Genomic DNA, 20,366 nt, shown 5'->3' with positions numbered 1-20,366 from the left:
TGACCCCTCTACCCTAACCCTCTATGACAGCACGGTAACCAGGACACGACCGCAACACGACCGCACAGTGACCAGGACACGACCGCAACACGACCACACAGTGACCAGGACACGACCGCAACACGACCGCACAGTAACCAGGACACGACCGCAACACGACCACACAGTGACCAGGACACGACCGCAACACGACCACACAGTAACCAGGACACAACCCCAACACGACCACACAGTAACCAGGACACAACCGCAACACGACCACACGGTAACCAGGACACGACCGCAACACGACCACACAGTAACCAGGACACAACCGCAACACGACCACACGGTAACCAGGACACGACCGCAACACGACCACACGGTAACCAGGACACGACCGCAACACGACCACACAGTGACCAGGACACGACCGCAACACGACCGCACAGTAACCAGGACACGGCCGCAACACGACCACACAGTGACCAGGAAACGACCACAACACGACCACACAGTGACCAGGACACGACCGCAACACGACCGCACAGTGACCAGGACACGACCGCAACACGACCACACAGTGACCAGGACACGACCGCACAGTGACCAGGACACGACCGCAACACGACCACACGGTGACCAGGACACGACCGCAACACGACCACACAGTGACCAGGACACGACCGCAACACGACCACACGGTAACCAGGACACGACCGCAACACGACCACACAGTGACCAGGACACGACCGCAACACGACCACACAGTGACCAGGACACGACCACACAGTAACCAGGACACGACCGCAACACGACCACACAGTAACCAGGACACGACCGCAACACGACCGCACAGTAACCAGGACACGACCGCAACACGACCACACAGTAACCAGGACACGACCGCAACACGACCACACAATAACCAGGACACGACCCCAACACGACCACACAGTAACCAGGACACGACCGCAACACGACCACACAGTAACCAGGACACGACCCCAACACGACCACACAGTAACCAGGACACGACCGCAACACGACCACACAATAACCAGGACACGACCGCAACACGACCACACAGTAACCAGGACACGACCGCAACACGACCACACAACCCTAACACAACCACGCTGACACCAGTAACAAGGCTCCATCCTTGACCGCAGATTCTATACAACTATATACTAAACACATTGTTAGCCTCGTAGCATAATTGATTGTCATATTTTGGCCAAATTGAGATATCTGCCTAACTCTACTCTCCTAACACTGCTGATTCACAGGGCATTATTGCCTCTATGACATCAGCCTGCTTGTTACATTCCAAAATCACTATCTGCCCAAGTCATCTCTTTGACACAGGCGTTTATGACACTACATACAAAGATGGCTCAGCTGACCACGAGTGAAGCACGACTTAGGCAGTTATGCTACGAGGCTAACGATATTTAAAAAAACATGTGCGCCGATGAGACAAAACATTATGACCACCTGCCGGTCCATTGTCAGCGGTCAGCGGTCATGATGTGTTGGCTCATGGGTGTGTGTGACTCTAAGCATGACGACTACCTTTTTAACGGTCATATGATGAGCTCACGATAATGATCTACGGTCAACACTTAGCTAGGAGATTAGCCTCTGTCATTGAGACCTGAGTCAGTCTGACTAACACATTCTACTCACAGGTGTGGCTGGACTCCTTTTGTTGTGTGTGTGTGTGTGTGTGTGTGTGTACCAAATCCTTTTGTTGTGTGTGTGTGTGTGTGTGGGTGTGTGTGTGTGTGTGTGTGTGTGTGTGAACCAAATCCTTTTGTTGTGTGTGAGCGTGTGTGTGTGTGTGTGTGTGTGTGAGCAGCACACGTGCATGCCTGCCGTGTGTGTGTGTGTGTGTGACACATTCCTCATATCCCCATGTCTCTCCTCTCCTCAGGTACAAAGACACATAACAGCATCATAACACCTCAGCCAATGAGAGGCTGGACTCCTGATCACATGACCTGGTGCTGCTGCCTGTCTGAAGAGCTACCAAAGACAAGATACCAGAGAGCCGACCTACCAGAACCTTCTGTCCTCCTCAGAGAGAACCCAAGTGGAGAACCTTCTGTCCTCCTCAGAGAGAACCCAAGTGGAGGAAACTAAACCTCGTTTTGACTATTTTTCCCAGGGTGCAACACTGTAAAGTGCTGCGCAGTGCCAAAGATGCTCTGGGTGCAAGTCTCTCTCGCATGAGTTTACGGAGACGAGTTCACAAGGCTTTGATCTCTCTCTGCTTCTTATCAGGTGTTATCTGGATGGGATCTTTATTCACTAAGCCACTCATGGGGGTTGTAGTTTATAACCCTTCTGGAACGATTCTTCTGCTAATCAAGCTGCGCTTGTGAGAAAAACGATAACCTGTAATCTCTAATTTTTCATCAGATCAGCGGGGCGGCCATTTTGAGCTCCTCTTCTGACTGGTCTCTCTCCTAATCGTAAACAAAAGAAAAGATAGCAGTATTAATCGTGGCGTTGGCGTGATGTTAAACCTGTCTAATGACCGCTGCTTGGAGGCCTTCCCCTCCGGTCCTACAGGGGGCAGAGTGACACGTCTGATCAGGTTTAAAAAGGAGCGCTTTGTTTTGTTTTGTTCGTTTTCTATACGTACGTTTAGTTTTTTTTCTATTACTTTGAGTCATCGAAGTCGTTTTGATATATATACGGTTTACTATCGTCCCGTTCAGATTAATATCTGTTATTGACTCATGTATGACTCTGTATGTACTCTCTACACCCTAACAGACCTGTGGAGACCGAACCGTGTCAGAGGGCTGTTGGGTTGGGTGGCACCGACGCTGTGTGTGTGTGTGTGGTCATGCAAGAGTCTAGGACAGGGATGGGTGACTTTCGTTGCTGGTTTAACTGTCAATTCTGATGGTTTAACTGTCAATTCTGATGGTTTAACTGTCAATTCTGATGGCTTAACTGTCAATTCTGATAGTTTAACTGTCAATTCTGATGGTTTAACTGTCAGTTCTGATGGTTTAACTGTCAATTCTGGTGGTTCAACTGTCAATTCTGGTGGTTTAACTGTCAATTCTGATAGTTTAACTGTCAGTTCTGATGGTTTAACTGTCAATTCTGATAGTTTAACTGTCAGTTCTGATGGTTTAACTGTCAATTCTGATGGTTTAACTGTCAATTCTGATGGTTTAACTGTCAGTTCTGATGGTTTAACTGTCAATTCTGATGGTTTAACTGTCAATTCTGATGGTTTAACTGTCAATTCTGATGGTTTAACTGTCAATTCTGATAGTTTAACTGTCAATTCTGATGGTTTAACTGTCAATTCTGATGGTTTAACTATCAGTTCTTTCAGTTAAAGCTGATCTATCTGGCCACCAGTTGCCCATCTCTAGTCTATGGTATAATGATACTTGACTGACGCATGCACTCTCATCCCAGTCACCTTAAGATGGAAAAGAAACTCCAAAGCTCGGGACTATCAAACCATGTTTGTTACTGGGGTCCTCTTTTCAAACCGCCACCAAACTGGTCCAAAAATGAATTTCAATATGCAAGAATGATTATGCATGGCAAAAAAAAGAAAAATGTGTATCAATTGTTTTTGTTTTATGGAGTCTGATGTTGTGGGGGGGAGGGGGGGGGATTGTTTGTTAAAAAGAGGGGGAAAAGAAAGGCTCAAGTTGAGCGAGCGCACTTTAAAGATGTGTCGTACCTGTCTGTCACGATCCAAACACATCTGGGTGAGGGGAGAGGAGGGTTATGCAGGACATGTGATGTGTTCTCTAGTATTTGATTGGTGCTAAGACCTTTATTGAGTTTCTCTCAGGGCTGGGGGCTCCACCTGCACAGTCCAGCCCCACTGCTTCTTCTCCTTCACCATTTCAAGTCTCATGTCCTACACAGAGAGAGAGAGAGAGAGAGAGAGAGAGAGAGAGAGAGAGAGAGAGAGAGAGAGAGAGAGAGAGAGAGAGAGAGAGAGAGAGAGAGAGAGAGATACTCTCTCTGCTTTTTCACTAAGAACTTCCTGGTTTTACATTGTCTGTCATTGATAATTGTATCTAGCTTCTGCTTTTTCTGTTCTCATGACCTCTTTGACCGATAAAAGGAAACATATCAACAATTTCTGTTTCATGGACTGAAAAAACAAAAAAAGAAAGAGCTAAGTTATGGATAACATCCCCATTAGTTTTTTTTGACATGACAAGGCATAAAGAATGTCAATGTGACGCGTGTTATGTTTGATGTTCTGGTCGGGGAGCTGAACTCAGAAGATGTTGAGCTTGTTAAGGTTTTTTTGCTGACATGCCAAACACAGTACTCAGTACTCGCAGTTGCTGTCTTCCTCCACCAGGGAGAAGCGCTGCACACAAATCCTCAGATTTACCTTCAAATGGATGCAATGCAAAAAAAAAATCTCAATGTAGAGCGCAGTATTTTGTGTGGTTTTGCACTATTTGGAAGTGTTTGTAAATAATTTTTGTATCAATGTCCTTAATTCTACTATGGTCATATATTTATTGCATTGTGTAATTCTCAAAGACATCTCTGTGAGATTGGCTTTGATATTGTTCGAAAATAAATCAAATGTTGCAAGAATTCCACTATGTATTGTTTCTTTTTTTTATGTCTTTAAAGCCTGCAAATTATATGGGATGGAGTCAAGTTGAGGTGTTTAGGTGGGGTTTGTCTTTCTATAAGGTTTCAGAGCTGTAGTATATTATGATGTAATATAGTAAGTGTCACAAAAAAAAACATTATACTATGTTCTTTTTTTCTTTTTTTTGTGACGTTTACTATACTACATCATAATATATTATACTATACTATGCTATATATCATATAATAAATGTGTGTGTCCATTAGCTTTTGTATTACAATAAAGGAAAGTTATATTATTATATTATATTATTTTTTTCCTTATTATGATAGTATTATCATACTATGTCATACTATCAAACTATCATAATAAGGAAAAAAATAATGAAATGAAAAAAAGAACAGTATACTATGTTCTTTTTTTCATTTTTTTCACTTTATATTTTTTTCTCCTTATGATAGTTTGATAGTATGACATAGTATAGTATTATATATTACAGTTTTTCCCAATTGCTAAAACACAAAAGCCAATTCTCTAAACGTATGGTTTTGCTTAGGTAGCTTTAGAAAAGTGTGTTGTGTTTAGAGTTTTGGGAAAATGGAGGTAAGTTTTGTGAAATGTGTTTTAGCAATTGAGAAAAACTGTATTATCATATATACTATGTCATACTATCAAACTATCATAATAAGGAAAAATATATATATAGTGGAAAAAAGAACACTGTTCTTTTTTTCCCACTTCATTCATTTTTTCCTTATTATGATAGTATGACATAGTATAGTATGATATATTATTATCAAACTATCATAATAAGGAAAAAATAATGAAGTGAAAAAAATGGGGGAAAAAGAACATAGTACTATGTTATTTTTTTCATTTTTTTCATTTTTTTCACTTTACATATTTTTCTCCTTATTATGATAGTTTGATAGTATGACATAGTATAGTATGATATATTATTATCAAAAATATATATATAGTGGAAAAAAAGATCACTTCATAATTTTTTAAATAAGCGTCACCCAAAAAACATTATACTATGTTTATACTCTTACACGTATAGTATACTATGTTCTTTTTTTCACTTCATAATTTTTTCCTTATTATGATAGTATGATAATAATATATCATAATATACTATGTCATACTATCATAGTAAGGAAAAAATATATAAAGTCAAAAAAAGAACATAGTATACTATATCTTTTTTCTTGAATCTTTTATTATGATAGTATGATACTACCACCCCTACTCCCCACTACTATGTCATACTATCAAACTATCATAATAAGGAAAAAATATATAAAGTTATATTTTTTCACTTGATTATTTTTTTCCTTCATTGTAATACAAAAGCACATGGACATATTATAAATGTGTCCTGGGGCCTCATTTATAGAACGTGCTTAGATCAAATTTTGATCTTACCCGTGTCGTACGTAGAAAACCACGTCAACGTAGTGATTTATACAATTTCAACGTGAGTCGATTTGATCGTGGAAACGATCGTAGCTCTACGTCGAGTATTCATTTGCTTACGCACATTGATTGATTGATTGATTGATTGATTGAAAACTTTATTAGAAGGTTTGCAGAAGTAGGTACATGAAAGTACATATTACATACAAGGTCAATCTAAAAGGATAAAAACCCAAGAAAGCCACTGGCTTATTTCAATTGGGGTCCTTGATTTTACATTACCTACTGGCAGAGTTATTACAGGCATGTGAGAAGCACTGGAAAAACGTTGCCTACTGTAATTCATGCGAAGTTGAAGTGGCTCGTAATAAAATTAACGATGTTGTTATCAGCTGAGAAAATGAGTTTAATTCAAGATTTAAAGGAACTGATGTTTATGATTGTATTTCAGTCTTCCTTATGAAGTCACTGACGCTGAGGGGATGCTAAAATTGTCCTCATATGATAAAATCCACCATCCCCCTGATTTTCTTTTACAACTTGAGTAGCCTACTGAGTATAAGCATGTGCCTGGTTAGTTGTCATGATCAAACGTTACAAACGCAACTTACCGAGAAGCCACCCTTCTCTGCCCTCTCCCGCTTCCAGACAAACGCCTACCCTATATTATAGCACTTGTCTTAATTCAGCCGCTATAATTGAGCCGCTATCACAGGGCGTATATTTGGTATTTATAGAAGGAAGCACGTACGCAACTTTAAACCATCTCAGCCCGTTTTATAAATAATGCTTACGTCCGTTTTGTAAAATGTGCTTACGTGAAAGTCAAAGATGACGTTCAAGTACTTTTTAAATAAATGAGGCCCCTGGCGCTGGTACAGCCTGGTACTTCAGCACCCAGGTCCTCTTTCCTGCCAACAGAAGATCTCAAGCGCAGTTATGATGCAACAATAACAACAATACAACCTGGTGTCGGTCCTGGTACTGGTACGATAAAGGGAAACCTAGGATTTAAAGAGAAACCTAGGATAGAGAGGGAAACCTAGGATATAAAGAGAAACCTAGGATAGAGAGAGAAACCTAGGATATAAAGAGAAACCTAGGATAGAGAGAGAAACCTAGGATAGAGAGAGAAACCTAGGATATAGAGAGAAACCTAGAATATAGAGGGAAACCTAGGATATAGAGGGAAACCTAGGATATAGAGGGAAACCTAGGATATAAAGAGAAACCTAGGATATAAAGAGAAACCTAGTATATAGAGGGAAACCTAGGATATAAAGAGAAACCTAGGATATAAAGAGAAACCTAGGATATAAAGGGAAACCTAGGATATAAAGGGAAACCTAGGATAGAGAAACCTAGGATATAAAGGGAAACCTAGGATAGAGAGAGAAACCTAGGATATAGAGAGAAACCTAGGATATAAAGAGAAACCTAGGATATAAATAGAAACCTAGGATATAAATAGAAACCTAGGATATAGAGGGAAACCTAGGATAGAGAGAAACCTAGGATATAAAGGGAAACCTAGGATAGAGAGAGAAACCTAGGATATAAAGAGAAACCTAGGATAGAGAGAGAAACCTAGGATATAAAGGGAAACCTAGGATAGAGAAACCTAGGATATAAAGGGAAACCTAGGATAGAGAGAGAAACCTAGGATATAGAGAGAAACCTAGGATATAAAGGGAAACCTAGGATATAAAGGGAAACCTAGGATAGAGAAACCTAGGATATAAAGGGAAACCTAGGATAGAGAGAGAAACCTAGGATATAGAGAGAAACCTAGGATATAAAGAGAAACCTAGGATATAAATAGAAACCTAGGATAGAGAAACCTAGGATATAAAGGGAAACCTAGGATAGAGAGAGAAACCTAGGATATAGAGAGAAACCTAGGATATAAAGAGAAACCTAGGATATAAATAGAAACCTAGGATATAAATAGAAACCTAGGATATAGAGGGAAACCTAGGATAGAGAGAAACCTAGGATATAAAGAGAAACCTAGGATATAAAGAAAAACCTAGAATAGAGAGAAACCTAGGATAGAGAGAAAAACCTAGGATATAAAGAGAAACCTAGGATATAAAGAAAAACCTAGGATATAAAGAGAAACCTCTAAAGGGGAAAAAAGAACATGCATACTATTTCTTTTTTTTCTCCTTTTTTGTAATACAAAAGCACATGTACATATTATAAATAACATAGGATATAAAGGGAAATGTTCTTTGTTCTTTTTTTGTGACGCTTACTGTACTACATCATACTACAACATACTATACTATAGATCGGAAAATAATAGGAAAAAAATAATGAAGTGGAAAAAAATAACAGTATACTATGTTCTTTTTTTCTTTTTTTTCACTTCATTCTTTTTTTCCTTATTATGATAGTATGACATATTATTATCATACTATCATAATAAGGAAAAAAAGAATGAAGTGAAAAAAATGACCTGCACAGTTCAGCCCCACTGCTTCTTCTCCTTCACCATTTCAAGTCTCATGTCGGGGGGGGGTCTCAGGTACTACAGAGAGAATACTCTCTCGTTTTACGATAAGACTTCAGAGCTATCTGTGCCCTTGAGTCACTTAGCCCTAATTTACTCCAGGGAGACTCCCTGTCATCTCTAATTGTAAGTCGCTTTGGATAAAAGTGTCTGCTAAACAGTAAAAATGTAAAAATAAATAAAAATAATAATAATCTCAGGTGTCTTAATTTAAAGTTGCTATTACTCAACACAGGAGCACCACCTAGTGGTGAATAGAGGAACTGTAGCGAACACATTCTCTTGCTTGTTTATGGCATGAGACAAAGTAGACGTGCATTAAGTGGCCTCAGTGTGTATGTGTAACCTCTGGAAGTTGCTGTCTTCGTTTGTTAAAGGAGCCCCCCTAGTGACCCCCCTAGTGACTTCATCATCTACCATTTTGGGACAGTTTCACAGACAAGGTTTGAACCTAGTCCTGAACTAAATCACACTTTCAATGTCAAACCTCCATTAAAGATGCTTTTGGCTTGCGCCTACAAGATCAGTCTTTTGTTTTTTAATATTTTATTTTCAGTTTTTCAGTTTTATACACAAGACAAACAAACTAACAAACAACAAGCTCAAGCAACAAGATTGGTCTTACGCCTTGTCTGTGAAACCCTTAAAGTCTTTACTTTGAGATTAATACTGCTGTTTAGTTCTCAAGTCCCTTATGAAGGAAACAGTTGGCTACTGTTAGGCAAGCAAAGATGTAAACAGACCAGACAAGTCGAATATTCCCATTTATTTTGCCACAGGACATGAGCTTTTCTGACCTATTTCATTGTTGTTGTCACATTGTCATTATGGAAAATGCTGATATCCAAGGTTAAAGGTCGGTAGCTATGTTAGTGGTAGCGTGTAAAGTAAATGTGTGTATCTTGTTTAGCTGTCTGCAATGTTAGGAGGGGGCGGTTCGGCTATGTTCTTCTGGTAAGCACAGAGTTGAAACACACCTAGACGGACAAATGAAAAAGACATGGATGGATCAGTAATATGATGAAACAATGTACAACTCAAAGCCAGGTTTCTCTACTATAAATTAATCAGTAATTCTGATTAAGTCTCGCGAGAGGTTTCCTTTAGCGACATTGATGGAATACCCCCCAGAAAAGCTACCAATAACCATAAGGAGTCCTTGATGCAACTGCCACAACCCAACAAATGACTAAAGTTGGTGTCAGAAGTGGGATCATGTCTATAGCCTTTTTTTTAGCCTTTTAATTGAATGTTTTTTGCTTTATCTTACTGTGTTGTAGCACTCTGAGATTTTATATGTAAAGTGCTTTTATAAATAAGATGTATTATTATTATTATTATTATTATTATAGGAGAAGTTGCATGATGGATGCTTGTGACTAGATGGACTAAGGCCAGTTCAGACTAAAGATCCGCGACAAGAGCATTTTAGAACGTCACAGAGAAAAACTTGGCAACCGACGTTCTAAAACTGGGCAGTTCAGACCAAAGACTAAAGATTAAAGATGATTCAGACCGCTGCAACTAGACGCTGGATCTTTGGGCTGAACTGGCTTCAGACACTCTTGCTTGCTTACGGAGGTAAGTTGGTTAACTCTGTTTTCTATAATCCAATTCTCCTTCCTTCTGCATAACAATTAAAGACTACGATTCTAAATTCATGCTACCAACCTCAACCACAACACTAACTAATACAAGACAACATGCAGATGTACTGTACATACAAGACATTTGATATTAACATACAGTACCAGTCCAAAGTTTGGACACACTCTCCCATCGGGACTGTACATGAAATCTAAAACAGGTGAGAGGCTAGAGGAGAGATCGTAGAAGCGGTTTGTTTACCAGCAGCGAAGGATAAGATGATGGCCACCCATCCCAGGATGTAGGACCAGGAGAAGCGCCAGTCCAGGAAGCGCTTGCCGAAGAAGTTGACGGTGACGCCGGTGTAGATGGCCAGAGCTAGCAGAGCCAGGAACCCTGAGGGATGAGATGAACAGAATATGGATGAGGAGATGAACACAATATGGATGAAGAAACAAGAAAAACGTGGCGAAGTAAGTGGCGTAGCACACTAAGGCGCAGACCGTATCATCTATACAGGTGCAACTCCAAAAATTTGAATATCGTGCAAAAGTTCATTCATTTCAGTAATTCAACTTAAAAGGTTCAACTTAAATATTATATAGACTCATTGCATTGTACATATGCATGATTACACTTTTCAGAGGGCTGACATTTCTGTATTTAAAATCCTTTTCTTATTGATTTCATATCTCAAATTAATAAATAAATAAATTTCTGAGATATTTAATTTGGGGTTTTCATAAGCTGTAAGCCATAATCATCAAATGTATAACAAATAAAGGCTTTAAATATCTCGCTTTGCATGTAATGAGTCTATATAATATCTAAGTTTAACCCTTTAAGTTGAATTACTGATATTAATTTTTTTTGAGTTGCACCTGTAATCAAATATTTGACTGCCCTATTCATTCATTCATTTTAACCCTTTCCTTTCTTTCCCATCAGTCTTCTACTTTGCAGTATTCTGTATCGTCCTTAATTTCCCCTTGGGGATCAATAACGGTACCTATAAAGTACCTGACTATCTCAACACTCTACACTACACTGTCCCTCCCCCCCCACCCTCACCCTGACTCTCTGTGTTAGGGTTAGGCTTACCTGAGAGCAGCAGGGCGATGCCCCCCGTCCGGACCCTCCTGCTCTTGGTCCCGTTGGCGAAGGCGCTGAGGCCGAGGACCACCCCGGCAAAGCAGCTCAGCACGGCCAGCAGCATGAAGGCCCGTGTCGCGTCCCAGAAGGCTGTGCACCGCGGGGGGGGGGGGGGGAGAGAGAGAAGGAGAGAGAGGTTAGGCAGGTTAGGGAGGGTCTGGGGGGTGAGGAGTGTCTGTGGGGTGAGTTAGGGAGTGTGGGGGTGAGTTAGGGAGTGAGGGGGTGAGTTAGGGAGTGAGGGGGGTGAGTTAGGGAGTGTGGGGGTGAGTTAGGGAGTGTGGGGGGTGAGTTAGGGAGTGTGGGAGGTGAGTTAGGGAGTGTGGGGTGAGTTAGGGAGTGTAGGGGGTGAGTTAGGGAGTGTGGGGTGAGTTAGGGAGTGTGGGGGTGAGTTAGGGAGTGAGGGGGGTGAGTTAGGGAGTGTAGGGGGTGAGTTAGGGAGTGAGGGGGGTGAGTTAGGGAGTGTAGGGGGTGAGTTAGGGAGTGTGGGGTGAGTTAGGGAGTGTGGGGGTGAGTTAGGGAGTGTGAGGGTGAGTTAGGGAGTGTGGGGTGAGTTAGGGAGTGTGGGGGTGAGTTAGGGAGTGTGGGGTGAGTTAGGGAGTGTGGGGGTGAGTTAGGGAGTGTGAGGGTGAGTTAAGGAGTGTGGGGGTGAGTTAGGGAGTGTGGGGGTGAGTTAGGGAGTGTGAGGGTGAGTTAGGGAGTGTGAGGGTGAGTTAGGGAGTGTGGGGGTGAGTTAGGGAGTGTTGGGGGTGAGTTAGGGAGTGTGGGGGTGAGTTAGGGAGTGTGGGGGTGAGTTAGGGTGTGTGGGGGTGAGTTAGGGAGTGTGGGGGTGAGTTAGGGTGTGTGGGGTGAGTTAGGAAGTGTGGGGGTGAGTTAGGGTGTGTGGGGTGAGTTAGGAAGTGTGGGGGTGAGTTAGGGTGTGTGGGGTGAGTTAGGAAGTGTGGGGGTGAGTTAGGGAGTGTGGGGGTGAGTTAGGGTGTGTGGGGGTGAGTTAGGGAGTGTGGGGTGAGTTAGGGAGTGTGGGGGTGAGTTAGGGAGTGTGGGGGTGAGTTAGGGAGTGTGGGGGTGAGTTAGGGAGTGTGGGGGTGAGTTAGGGAGTGTAGGGGTGAGTTAGGGAGTGAGGGGGTGAGTCCGGGAGTGTGGGGGTGAGTTAGGGTGTGTGGGGGTGAGTTAGGGAGTGTGGGGGTGAGTTAGGGAGTGTGGGGGTGAGTTAGGGAGTGTGGGGGTGAGTTAGGGAGTGTGGGGGTGAGTTAGGGAGTGTGGGGGTGAGTTAGGGAGTGTGAGGGAGAGTTAGGGAGTGTGGGGGTGAGTTAGGGAGTGTGGGGGTGAGTTAGGGAGTGTGGGGGTGAGTTAGGGAGTGTGGGGGTGAGTTAGGGAGTGTGAGGGTGAGTTAGGGAGTGTGGGAGGTGAGTTAGGGAGTGTGGGGGTGAGTTAGGGAGTGTGGGGGTGAGTTAGGGAGTGTGGGGGTGAGTTAGGGAGTGTGGGGGTGAGTTAGGGAGTGTGGGGGTGAGTTAGGGAGTGTGGGGGTGAGTTAGGGAGTGTGGGGTGAGTTAGGGAGTGTGAGGGTGAGTTAGGGAGTGTGGGGTGAGTTAGGGAGTGTAGGGGTGAGGTGTGTGCTCTTGTGAACCTGGCATGTGAACTGTGTGTTGCCAAGGTTACATGTAGTAATGCTGAAATGTATTTAACATGTATATTATACTGTAGTTTTTTAGGATTAGGTGTTTTGTAGTTTTTATAGAATGAATTCTAAATTCGTATTTGCTAAAAATTAGCATTGCTAACCAACAACCGCTGAGAATGAAGGGACCCAATGTAGCATTTTCTAATTAGCATAGCTTGCACCAACCGCCTCATAGCAAACCAGGTAAAAGAAGGACAGATGCTGCTAAACCAGTGTGTTAAGTGTAGTAGATTGTTGCTGGTGGTGTACTCACCCACGGTGATGGTGTGGGCGTGGCACTTGTGGTTGATGCAAAACCTCCAGAGCCCCTGATTGGCCGATGCGCCTGAGTAGCGGTACTGCATCCAGAAGTCGGTCGCCGTGGAGACGATGAGGAGGACGAGGGAGGCCACACCGCAGAGGGTGCCCCCGCCCGCTAACGTGTACAGCATCAGGGAGAAGCCTGGGATACCACAGTCCTCCTAAACGCAATGCAACTACAGGGGGCGGGGGACAGAGGGGGGGACAGGACAGAGGGACAGGGGGGGGGGACAGATGGGGGGACAGGATGGTAAATGGTAGATGGACTGACTTATATAGCGCCTTTATCCAAAGTGCTTTACAACGGCCTCTCATTCACCAATTCACACACCAATGGCGGCCAAGCTACCATGCAAGGCGCCGGCCAGCCCGCTCACTGGGAGCAATTTGGGGTTCAGTGTCTTGCCCAAGGACACTTCGACATGTGGCCAGCCGGGGCTCGAACTCGAACCACCGATCTGCCAACCTTGCGATCATTAGACGGCGGCTCTACCTCCTGAGACACAGCTGCCCCCCCAGGTGACAGAGGGGTGGGCAGGGAAGACTAAGGTTTATTATCACTGTGACAAAGTTGGTCTTCCAGTACAGGTGAAAGGCTGAAATAGCGCTGTCTTAAATTAGGGGACACATTTCATCTGACCGTTTGTCATTCTCAAGACAAACTGTAAGTAGTTTAGTTTTACTGTGCATAGCATAAACGGGGGTAGTAATCTATTGCCATGTCTTGGATAAAAGTCGTGTAGCTGTGAGAGCTAGTATCATAGAAGATTTAAGAATACCCAGTAGTGGCCTGGGGTGGTCCAGTGGTCTAGCACCGCGGTCTACAGTGCACACATATGCCCATGTTGGCATGGGTTAGAATCCGGCCCATGCCCTGCTGACATGCCCTCTCTCTCTCCCTTCTTCCCTGTCTGTCTTCACTGTATCTGTCCAATAAAATGAAAAATATGAGTGGGACTGTCCCACTCAGAAAAAAAAAAACGAACTACTACAAGAATACCCAGTAACCTGCCCTTTTATGACATGCCAATATCAGCTTTCTCTAACTGGTTCAAAGGCACTGGCGGACTCAGGGGGGGGGCAGGGGGGGCGACCGGCCCTCCTGGTGCCTCCATGGTTGAAAAACGTCTCTCTTAAGTGCCCTTTTGAGTGGCGAAAATTAGAGGACGTGCCCTATTGGTGCAATGGTCTAAACTTGACCATGTGCCCCCACAGTTCAAAAACGTTGCACTAAAGTGCCCTTTTGAGTGGCAAAATTAGAGGATGTGCCCTATTGGCTGCCCTTCCAATGGTCTAAACTTGACCATGTGCACTGATGGGGTCCCATGTTGTGCAGTAAGTGCCCTTTTTTTCTTTTCGCCCCTGCCCTTCAAACAGTCTGAGTCCGCCACTGTTCAAAGGTCTCCAACTATGTCACCCCTTAGTCAAAACGTACACCGGTTATAACAAATCAGCACAAATCACCTCACAAAGAGTTGCAGATTCAAGCTAATCTTCTCCTGAAAAGCAGAACTAGGAACGCCCCGAAACGTACATTGTGTTACTTCAGATGACGCCCTTTGTCCTCTCCCAGGACAAGACGATCATGAATGTGAAACTGTCCACACAGCACGGCCCAGGGGTCAGGGCATTGTTAACACTAAGCTGTCCACCATCCCCCCTTCTCTTCACCCTCCCCCCTCCATGCAAGTCAGACCTCAAATATGTCAAATACTTGAGTTGCACTTTTTGGTCAAACAGCAACTATGTGTGTTGAAGTACACACAGACAGTTTTCAACAAAAGCTGATGCTATAGGAAATCTAGGGCTACATCTTAGTTTAATGTGAATATTAATGTGCTATTGATTGTAAGTCGCTTTGGAACAAGGCGTCTGCTAAATGCCAAAAAGATTTAATGTAAATAATGGCTATTTCTACTTGTGGTAGCCTAGTCCAGCTGTGTGTATTAAAGTCTCCTAGCTTGTCTAGACACCAAACGAATTATCTGCAATCATCATAATGCTTAAACCACAAACCACTTCTGATTGAGAGAACAGAACAGAGCAGAACAGTGGGATGCACGCGGCCCCTCCCTGCAGATTACATCCAGCGAGCGATTCGCTCATGAACAAACAAGCTTGTGAAGGAAACTAGCTAAATTAGCTAAACCCAATAAAGCACTTAACTAAAATGACTGCATGTCAATGAGAGTGCTGAACCAGCGATCCAAGGCCATTGTTTTGAACTAATTCCCCCCCCAGCGCATCGCAGCTAATCTTCTAATGCTGATCAACCCGATCTGTCAGCACGTTGCTCTCTGACCCCCCTGGTGCGACACAGGCGGTTATATCCCCGTAGTTTTATAACGCCGATTCAACTCCTGACGCCCCGATTCTTGCAAAGAAGAAGGTTTTTCCTTCTATCAATGGCCCCGGGCCTGAGCTGGATTACTCTTCCTGCTACGACTGGTGGATTGATGATTCACTTGCTTAGTATTCAAATGTATTGATTGTAAGTCGCTTTGGAATAAGGCGTCTGCTAAATGCCAAAAATGTAAATGTCAAAATGTTTCAAACGACCAACCGAGATCTCTTAAAAGGTTAACGTTTTGGTTTAACTGCCAATTTATACTTTATCCCAATACAAAATGCAAAAAAAACTAAAAAACGTTTACTTACAAATATAACACTTATAAATAAATATATTTAAAAATATACATTTCATAAAAACCTAGTAATTGTAAGGGGCTCCAAGCCCAGGTTCTAAGGTGCAAGTTATCTCCAATCCCAGACCTCAATTCTTTACCTTCTTGACGCTACCAGTTATTATTCTAGGTATTTTCGTTCATGTAGTCCATTAGTATGTCAAAAAGAGGAAAGTTTCAGATACCTCAGTCGGCTGCTGTGTGTGTATGTCTCTCTCCGAGGGGATTGGCCGTCTGCGAGCCTCCATCCTTTTTAAGCCCTTTACCCACGGGCCTCATTGTCTCTGTTACAATAGAGGGAATGATCGAGCGCAACATGTGAATGATGGTAATCCCTCTCTCTCTCTCTCTCTCGTTCCCCCCTTTTCAATCCCTCTCTATCGCACGCCATCGCCCGCCACGCGCTGCCTGCCTCCCCCGCCCGCCCTCCCTCCCCCAGCCACGCTCTCTCTCCCCCCTATCTCTTTGACATATACCCCATACCCCACCCCCCCCGCCCCTCTGACATCCGCTCACTCCCTCGTTCCTTCTCTCTCCACCTTTCCTTCGCTCTCAGAAAAGTGGCTGATCAGCCCTGGCAGCGCTCGGCATCATGGGACTCTTTTGTGGGGCGAGGGGCACGACCCCCCCATCCCCCCAAGCCCCCCCCAACCCACACCCCGGGTTTGGCTATGCCAGGGGTGGGTTCACCAGGACACAGTAGGTGCCACAGCCAGCTACACCACAGATCGAGGAGCAGATCACCGTAGCCGCCAAAACCAAACGAGAGGAAATGGTATTTGACCTTTTATTTGACCTTGTGGACCGCGGCTCATGGCTCCTCCTCCTCCTTCTCTTCCTGGTGCCAGCTGAGCAGACTGCATGTGGTCACTGATCACTGGTCAATGTCTGGTCACTGTTGTCTAATAGAAATGGACTGACTTACAATATATCGCCTTATTCCAAAGCGCTTTAGAACTGGCCTCTCATTCACCCATTCACACACACATTCCCAGTTCACACCAATGGCGGCAAGCCAACATGCTACCATGGGAGCAAATTGGGGTTCAGTGTCTTGCCCAAGGACACTTCGACATGTGGCCAGCCGGGGTTCGAACCGCCGATCTGCCAACCTTGCGATCGTTAGATGCCGGCTCTACCTCCTGCGCCACAGCCGCCCTAATGTAGCCACTGGTCAGACTGATAAAAGCCTAGCTGCCATTAGAGGCCATGAGTCGGCTGTGTCTCAGGAGGTAGAGCCGATGATCGCAAGGTCGGCAGATCGGTGGTTCGAACCCTGGCTGGCCACACGTCAAAGTGTCCTTGGGCAAGACACTGAACCCCCAAATTGCTCCCAATGAGCGGGCCGGCGACTTGCATGGTAGCTTGGCGCCATTGGTGTGTGAATGTGTGTGTGAATGGGTGAATGAGAGGCCGTTGTAAAGCGCTTTGGAATAAGGCGCTATATAAGTCAGTCCATTTACCATGAAGAGATCATCCCAAGTTTCCAAGTTTTACACTGAGTAGTTATGAGGCAACTGGAGTGAAACCCGTCCTATGTACACTCAGGTCATGTGATAGGGGTGCACAGATCAAGGCACTGCAGATAGAAACATAGGACTAAAATATGCTCTTTTTATGTGACAGAGAAGTGTATTTCCCAGTCCAGAAACCACCACTATCGCCTTACACACCAGAAAACAACAACTGTTCCTCCTCCTATCTGAAAATAACAATAAATAGATAATAATAATAATAATAATGCTTTATTAATCCCTGAGGGGGAAATTATCTTTGTGCTCAGCACATTCTTAGGGAGAACTTCGCTCTGGGCTCTACTGCACAGCCCCAGACAGACAGGCGCCCATGGAACAGTTAGGTGTTAAGTGCCTTGCCCAAGGGCCCAACGGCAGTGGTAGGATACCTTAGATATGATGCCAGCAACCCTCCAGACAGTCACCAGCTCACCTCTGGCGCCCTCCTGTGGTGGGGATTAAAACAGCAGCCTACTGGTTGCTGGCCAGCCTCTCTAACCCTTAAGCCTGGGACACACCGCCGACCTTTTACATTTACATGTTTGGCGTTTAGCAGACGCCTTATTCCAAAGCGACTAACAATCAATACATTTGACTAAGCAAGTGAATCATCAATCTACCAGTTGAAGCAGGAAGAGTAATCTAGCTCAGGCCCGGGGGCCATTGGCAGTCTCGTTTAAAAAATAAATAAATGATATAGACACTGGAGAAACAGAGAAACAGTACAAGGGGGGTAAGTAGAAGTCTTGGGAGACACAGTAAAGGGGAAAAGCGGGTGTCTTCAGGAGACGCAGTGCTGGGGGGTAGTAGATGTCTCAGGAGACACAGTGCTGGGGGGTAGTAGATCTCTCAGGAGACACAGTGCTTGGGGGTAGTAGATGTCTCAGGAGACACAGTGCTGGGGGGTAGTAGATGTCTCAGGAGACACAGTGCTGGGGGGTAGTAGATGTCTCAGGAGACAGTGCTGGGGGGTAGTAGATGTCTCAGGAGACACAGTGCTGGGGGGGTAGTAGATGTCTCAGGAGGAGCAGTTAAGGTGTAACCTGAAGAGATGGGTCTTCAGTCTCAGACGGAAGATGGGAAGCTTGTTCCACCAGCGGGGAGCCAGGGTAGTGAAGTCACGTGATCGGGCAGTGCGACTGCCGTGTTGGTGTAGCGGGTTAGGGTTAGGGACTCTTGTCTATTTTAGCCACGTGCGCAAAGACAAAACCCAAGGTACAGAGACAGGGCCGGCAGTAGCAGCTCCGCAGTTAGAGCCACCGAAGACACACAGCCAGTTAGAGACAGAAGACACACAGCCAGTCAGAGACACAGAAGACACACAGACAGTTAGAGACAGAAGACACACAGCCAGTTAGAGACACAGAAGACACACAGCCAGTTAGAGACACAGAAGACACACAGCCAGTTAGAGACACAGAAGACACACAGCCAGTTAGAGACACAGAAGACACACAGCCGGTTAGAGACACAGAAGACACACAGCCAGTTAGAGACACAGAAGACACACAGCCAGTTAGAGACACAGAAGACACACAGACAGTTAGAGACACAGAAGACACACAGCCGGTTAGAGACACAGAAGACACACAGCCAGTTAGAGACACAGAAGACACACAGCCAGTCAGAGACACAGAAGACACACAGCCAGTTAGAGACACAGAAGACACACAGCCAGTTAGAGACACAGAAGACACACAGCCAGTTAGAGACACAGAAGACACACAGCCAGTTAGACACAGAAGACACACAGCAGCCAGTATGGAAGCCGCAAGCGTGAGACAGCCGCAGTAGTTCCGCCACACACACGCAGACTGAAGTACAGCTTTCTGGTGTGAAAATACCACCGCTCATCCGTGATCAGACTTAGCTGGGGTGCTGCAGCTGAAGAGTATCAAATAGAGTGCAAAAAAACCCGATGTTTATTGCGAGCTTTCGGTCTCAAGGCTTTCGCACCATTGTAAACAACAGCTGAATGACGCGTCACTTATCAGTCAAACCAATCAACGGTCTGCAGCGTCACATCTTAGCACGGATAGAACCTTCCTCTCCCAGTCAGGAAGGGTAGCTGAATCAGTACGGTACTACGGCCCGGTACGGCCCAGTTGGCAGTGGAGAAAACAAAACAAAGCGGGCGCACGGGTTCTGGTACGGTACGGGACGGTAGTGGAGAACCGCCATAAGCGCTAGGCTAACTTGCCGTCCCTAAAGATGACGAGACGTAGGGAGAGATGACCCTAAAGATGATGAAACGTAGAGAGAGACGGCGACACTTGTCGGGGATGCAAACGCATCGCAAATAATTCTCGACACTCACAAGTCACTTCATGAAAACTGACGTTTATTATTTTCAGGTGTGAAATCAGTATTTACAAGATTCATAGGAAACCGGACTTTCAAGTACATGCATATGTATCATACAATAATCCGTCATCCATATATTGTATTATCCTATTTATCTAACTCATTTATAACAGAAATCAAAGGTGTACAGTCATGACTGGAAGTTAGGAGAGTGTGTACACAATGTACACAATCCTAACATCGTAACGTTTCGAGAACTTCACTCAGACTTTGCCAAGTACTTTACTCATTCATGTCAATGGTAAATCGGCACAAAAGTCAAGTTATTCGATCTCACGTTTGGCCAATAATGATACTCTTCACAATACCGTAGTTATTTTCAACTATGGTATTCAGTGGTAGGCGTAAGGGGACTTTAAGTCGACTTGGGGGGGGGTATTCCATCAATGTCGCTAAAGGAAAATCTAGGTTTATTTTTGATAGTCAAAATAAACCTAGATTTTCCTTTAGCGACGTTAACGGAATACCCCCCAGGGTGGGGCAACAAGACGGCGGAGAGCGTCCATTTTGTTTCATAAAAACAAACGAAGGGACTCTCTCTGAGAGGGGTAAGAGTTCTGTTCAT

General features: G+C 44.5%; 2 protein-coding genes across 2 annotated transcripts in view; one reads left to right on the top strand and one right to left on the bottom strand.

Annotated features, from left to right (window-relative positions):
• The window catches only part of LOC308175910 (GRAM domain-containing protein 2B), a 15,781-nt gene extending 12,906 nt beyond the window's left edge, over positions 1 to 2,875 (top strand). Inside the window, 1 exon segment of the mRNA XM_080550487.1 lies at positions 1,919 to 2,875. Within this exon segment, the coding sequence (XP_080406613.1) occupies positions 1,919 to 1,934 (16 nt within the window). The 3' untranslated portion in view covers positions 1,935 to 2,875.
• A 6,553-nt stretch (positions 2,876 to 9,428) lies between these two features.
• lim2.2 (lens intrinsic membrane protein 2.2) lies at positions 9,429 to 13,370 on the bottom strand (the record flags this gene model as incomplete). The annotated part of the gene is made up of 4 exons (XM_080547419.1): positions 9,429 to 9,499; positions 10,371 to 10,505; positions 11,211 to 11,351; positions 13,193 to 13,370. 4 exons carry the CDS (start codon positions 13,368 to 13,370, stop codon positions 9,429 to 9,431), a joined length of 525 nt encoding a protein of 174 aa, XP_080403545.1.
• Between the last annotated feature and the right edge of the window lie 6,996 nt (positions 13,371 to 20,366).

Source organism: Nansenia antarctica (genome assembly GCF_963989245.1).
Source record: "Nansenia antarctica genome assembly, chromosome: 1".
In the NCBI taxonomy this organism is placed as follows: domain Eukaryota; kingdom Metazoa; phylum Chordata; class Actinopteri; order Argentiniformes; family Microstomatidae; genus Nansenia; species Nansenia antarctica.
The sequence above is the reverse complement of the archived record's forward strand: the minus strand, read 5'-3'. Positions and strand labels throughout refer to the sequence as shown.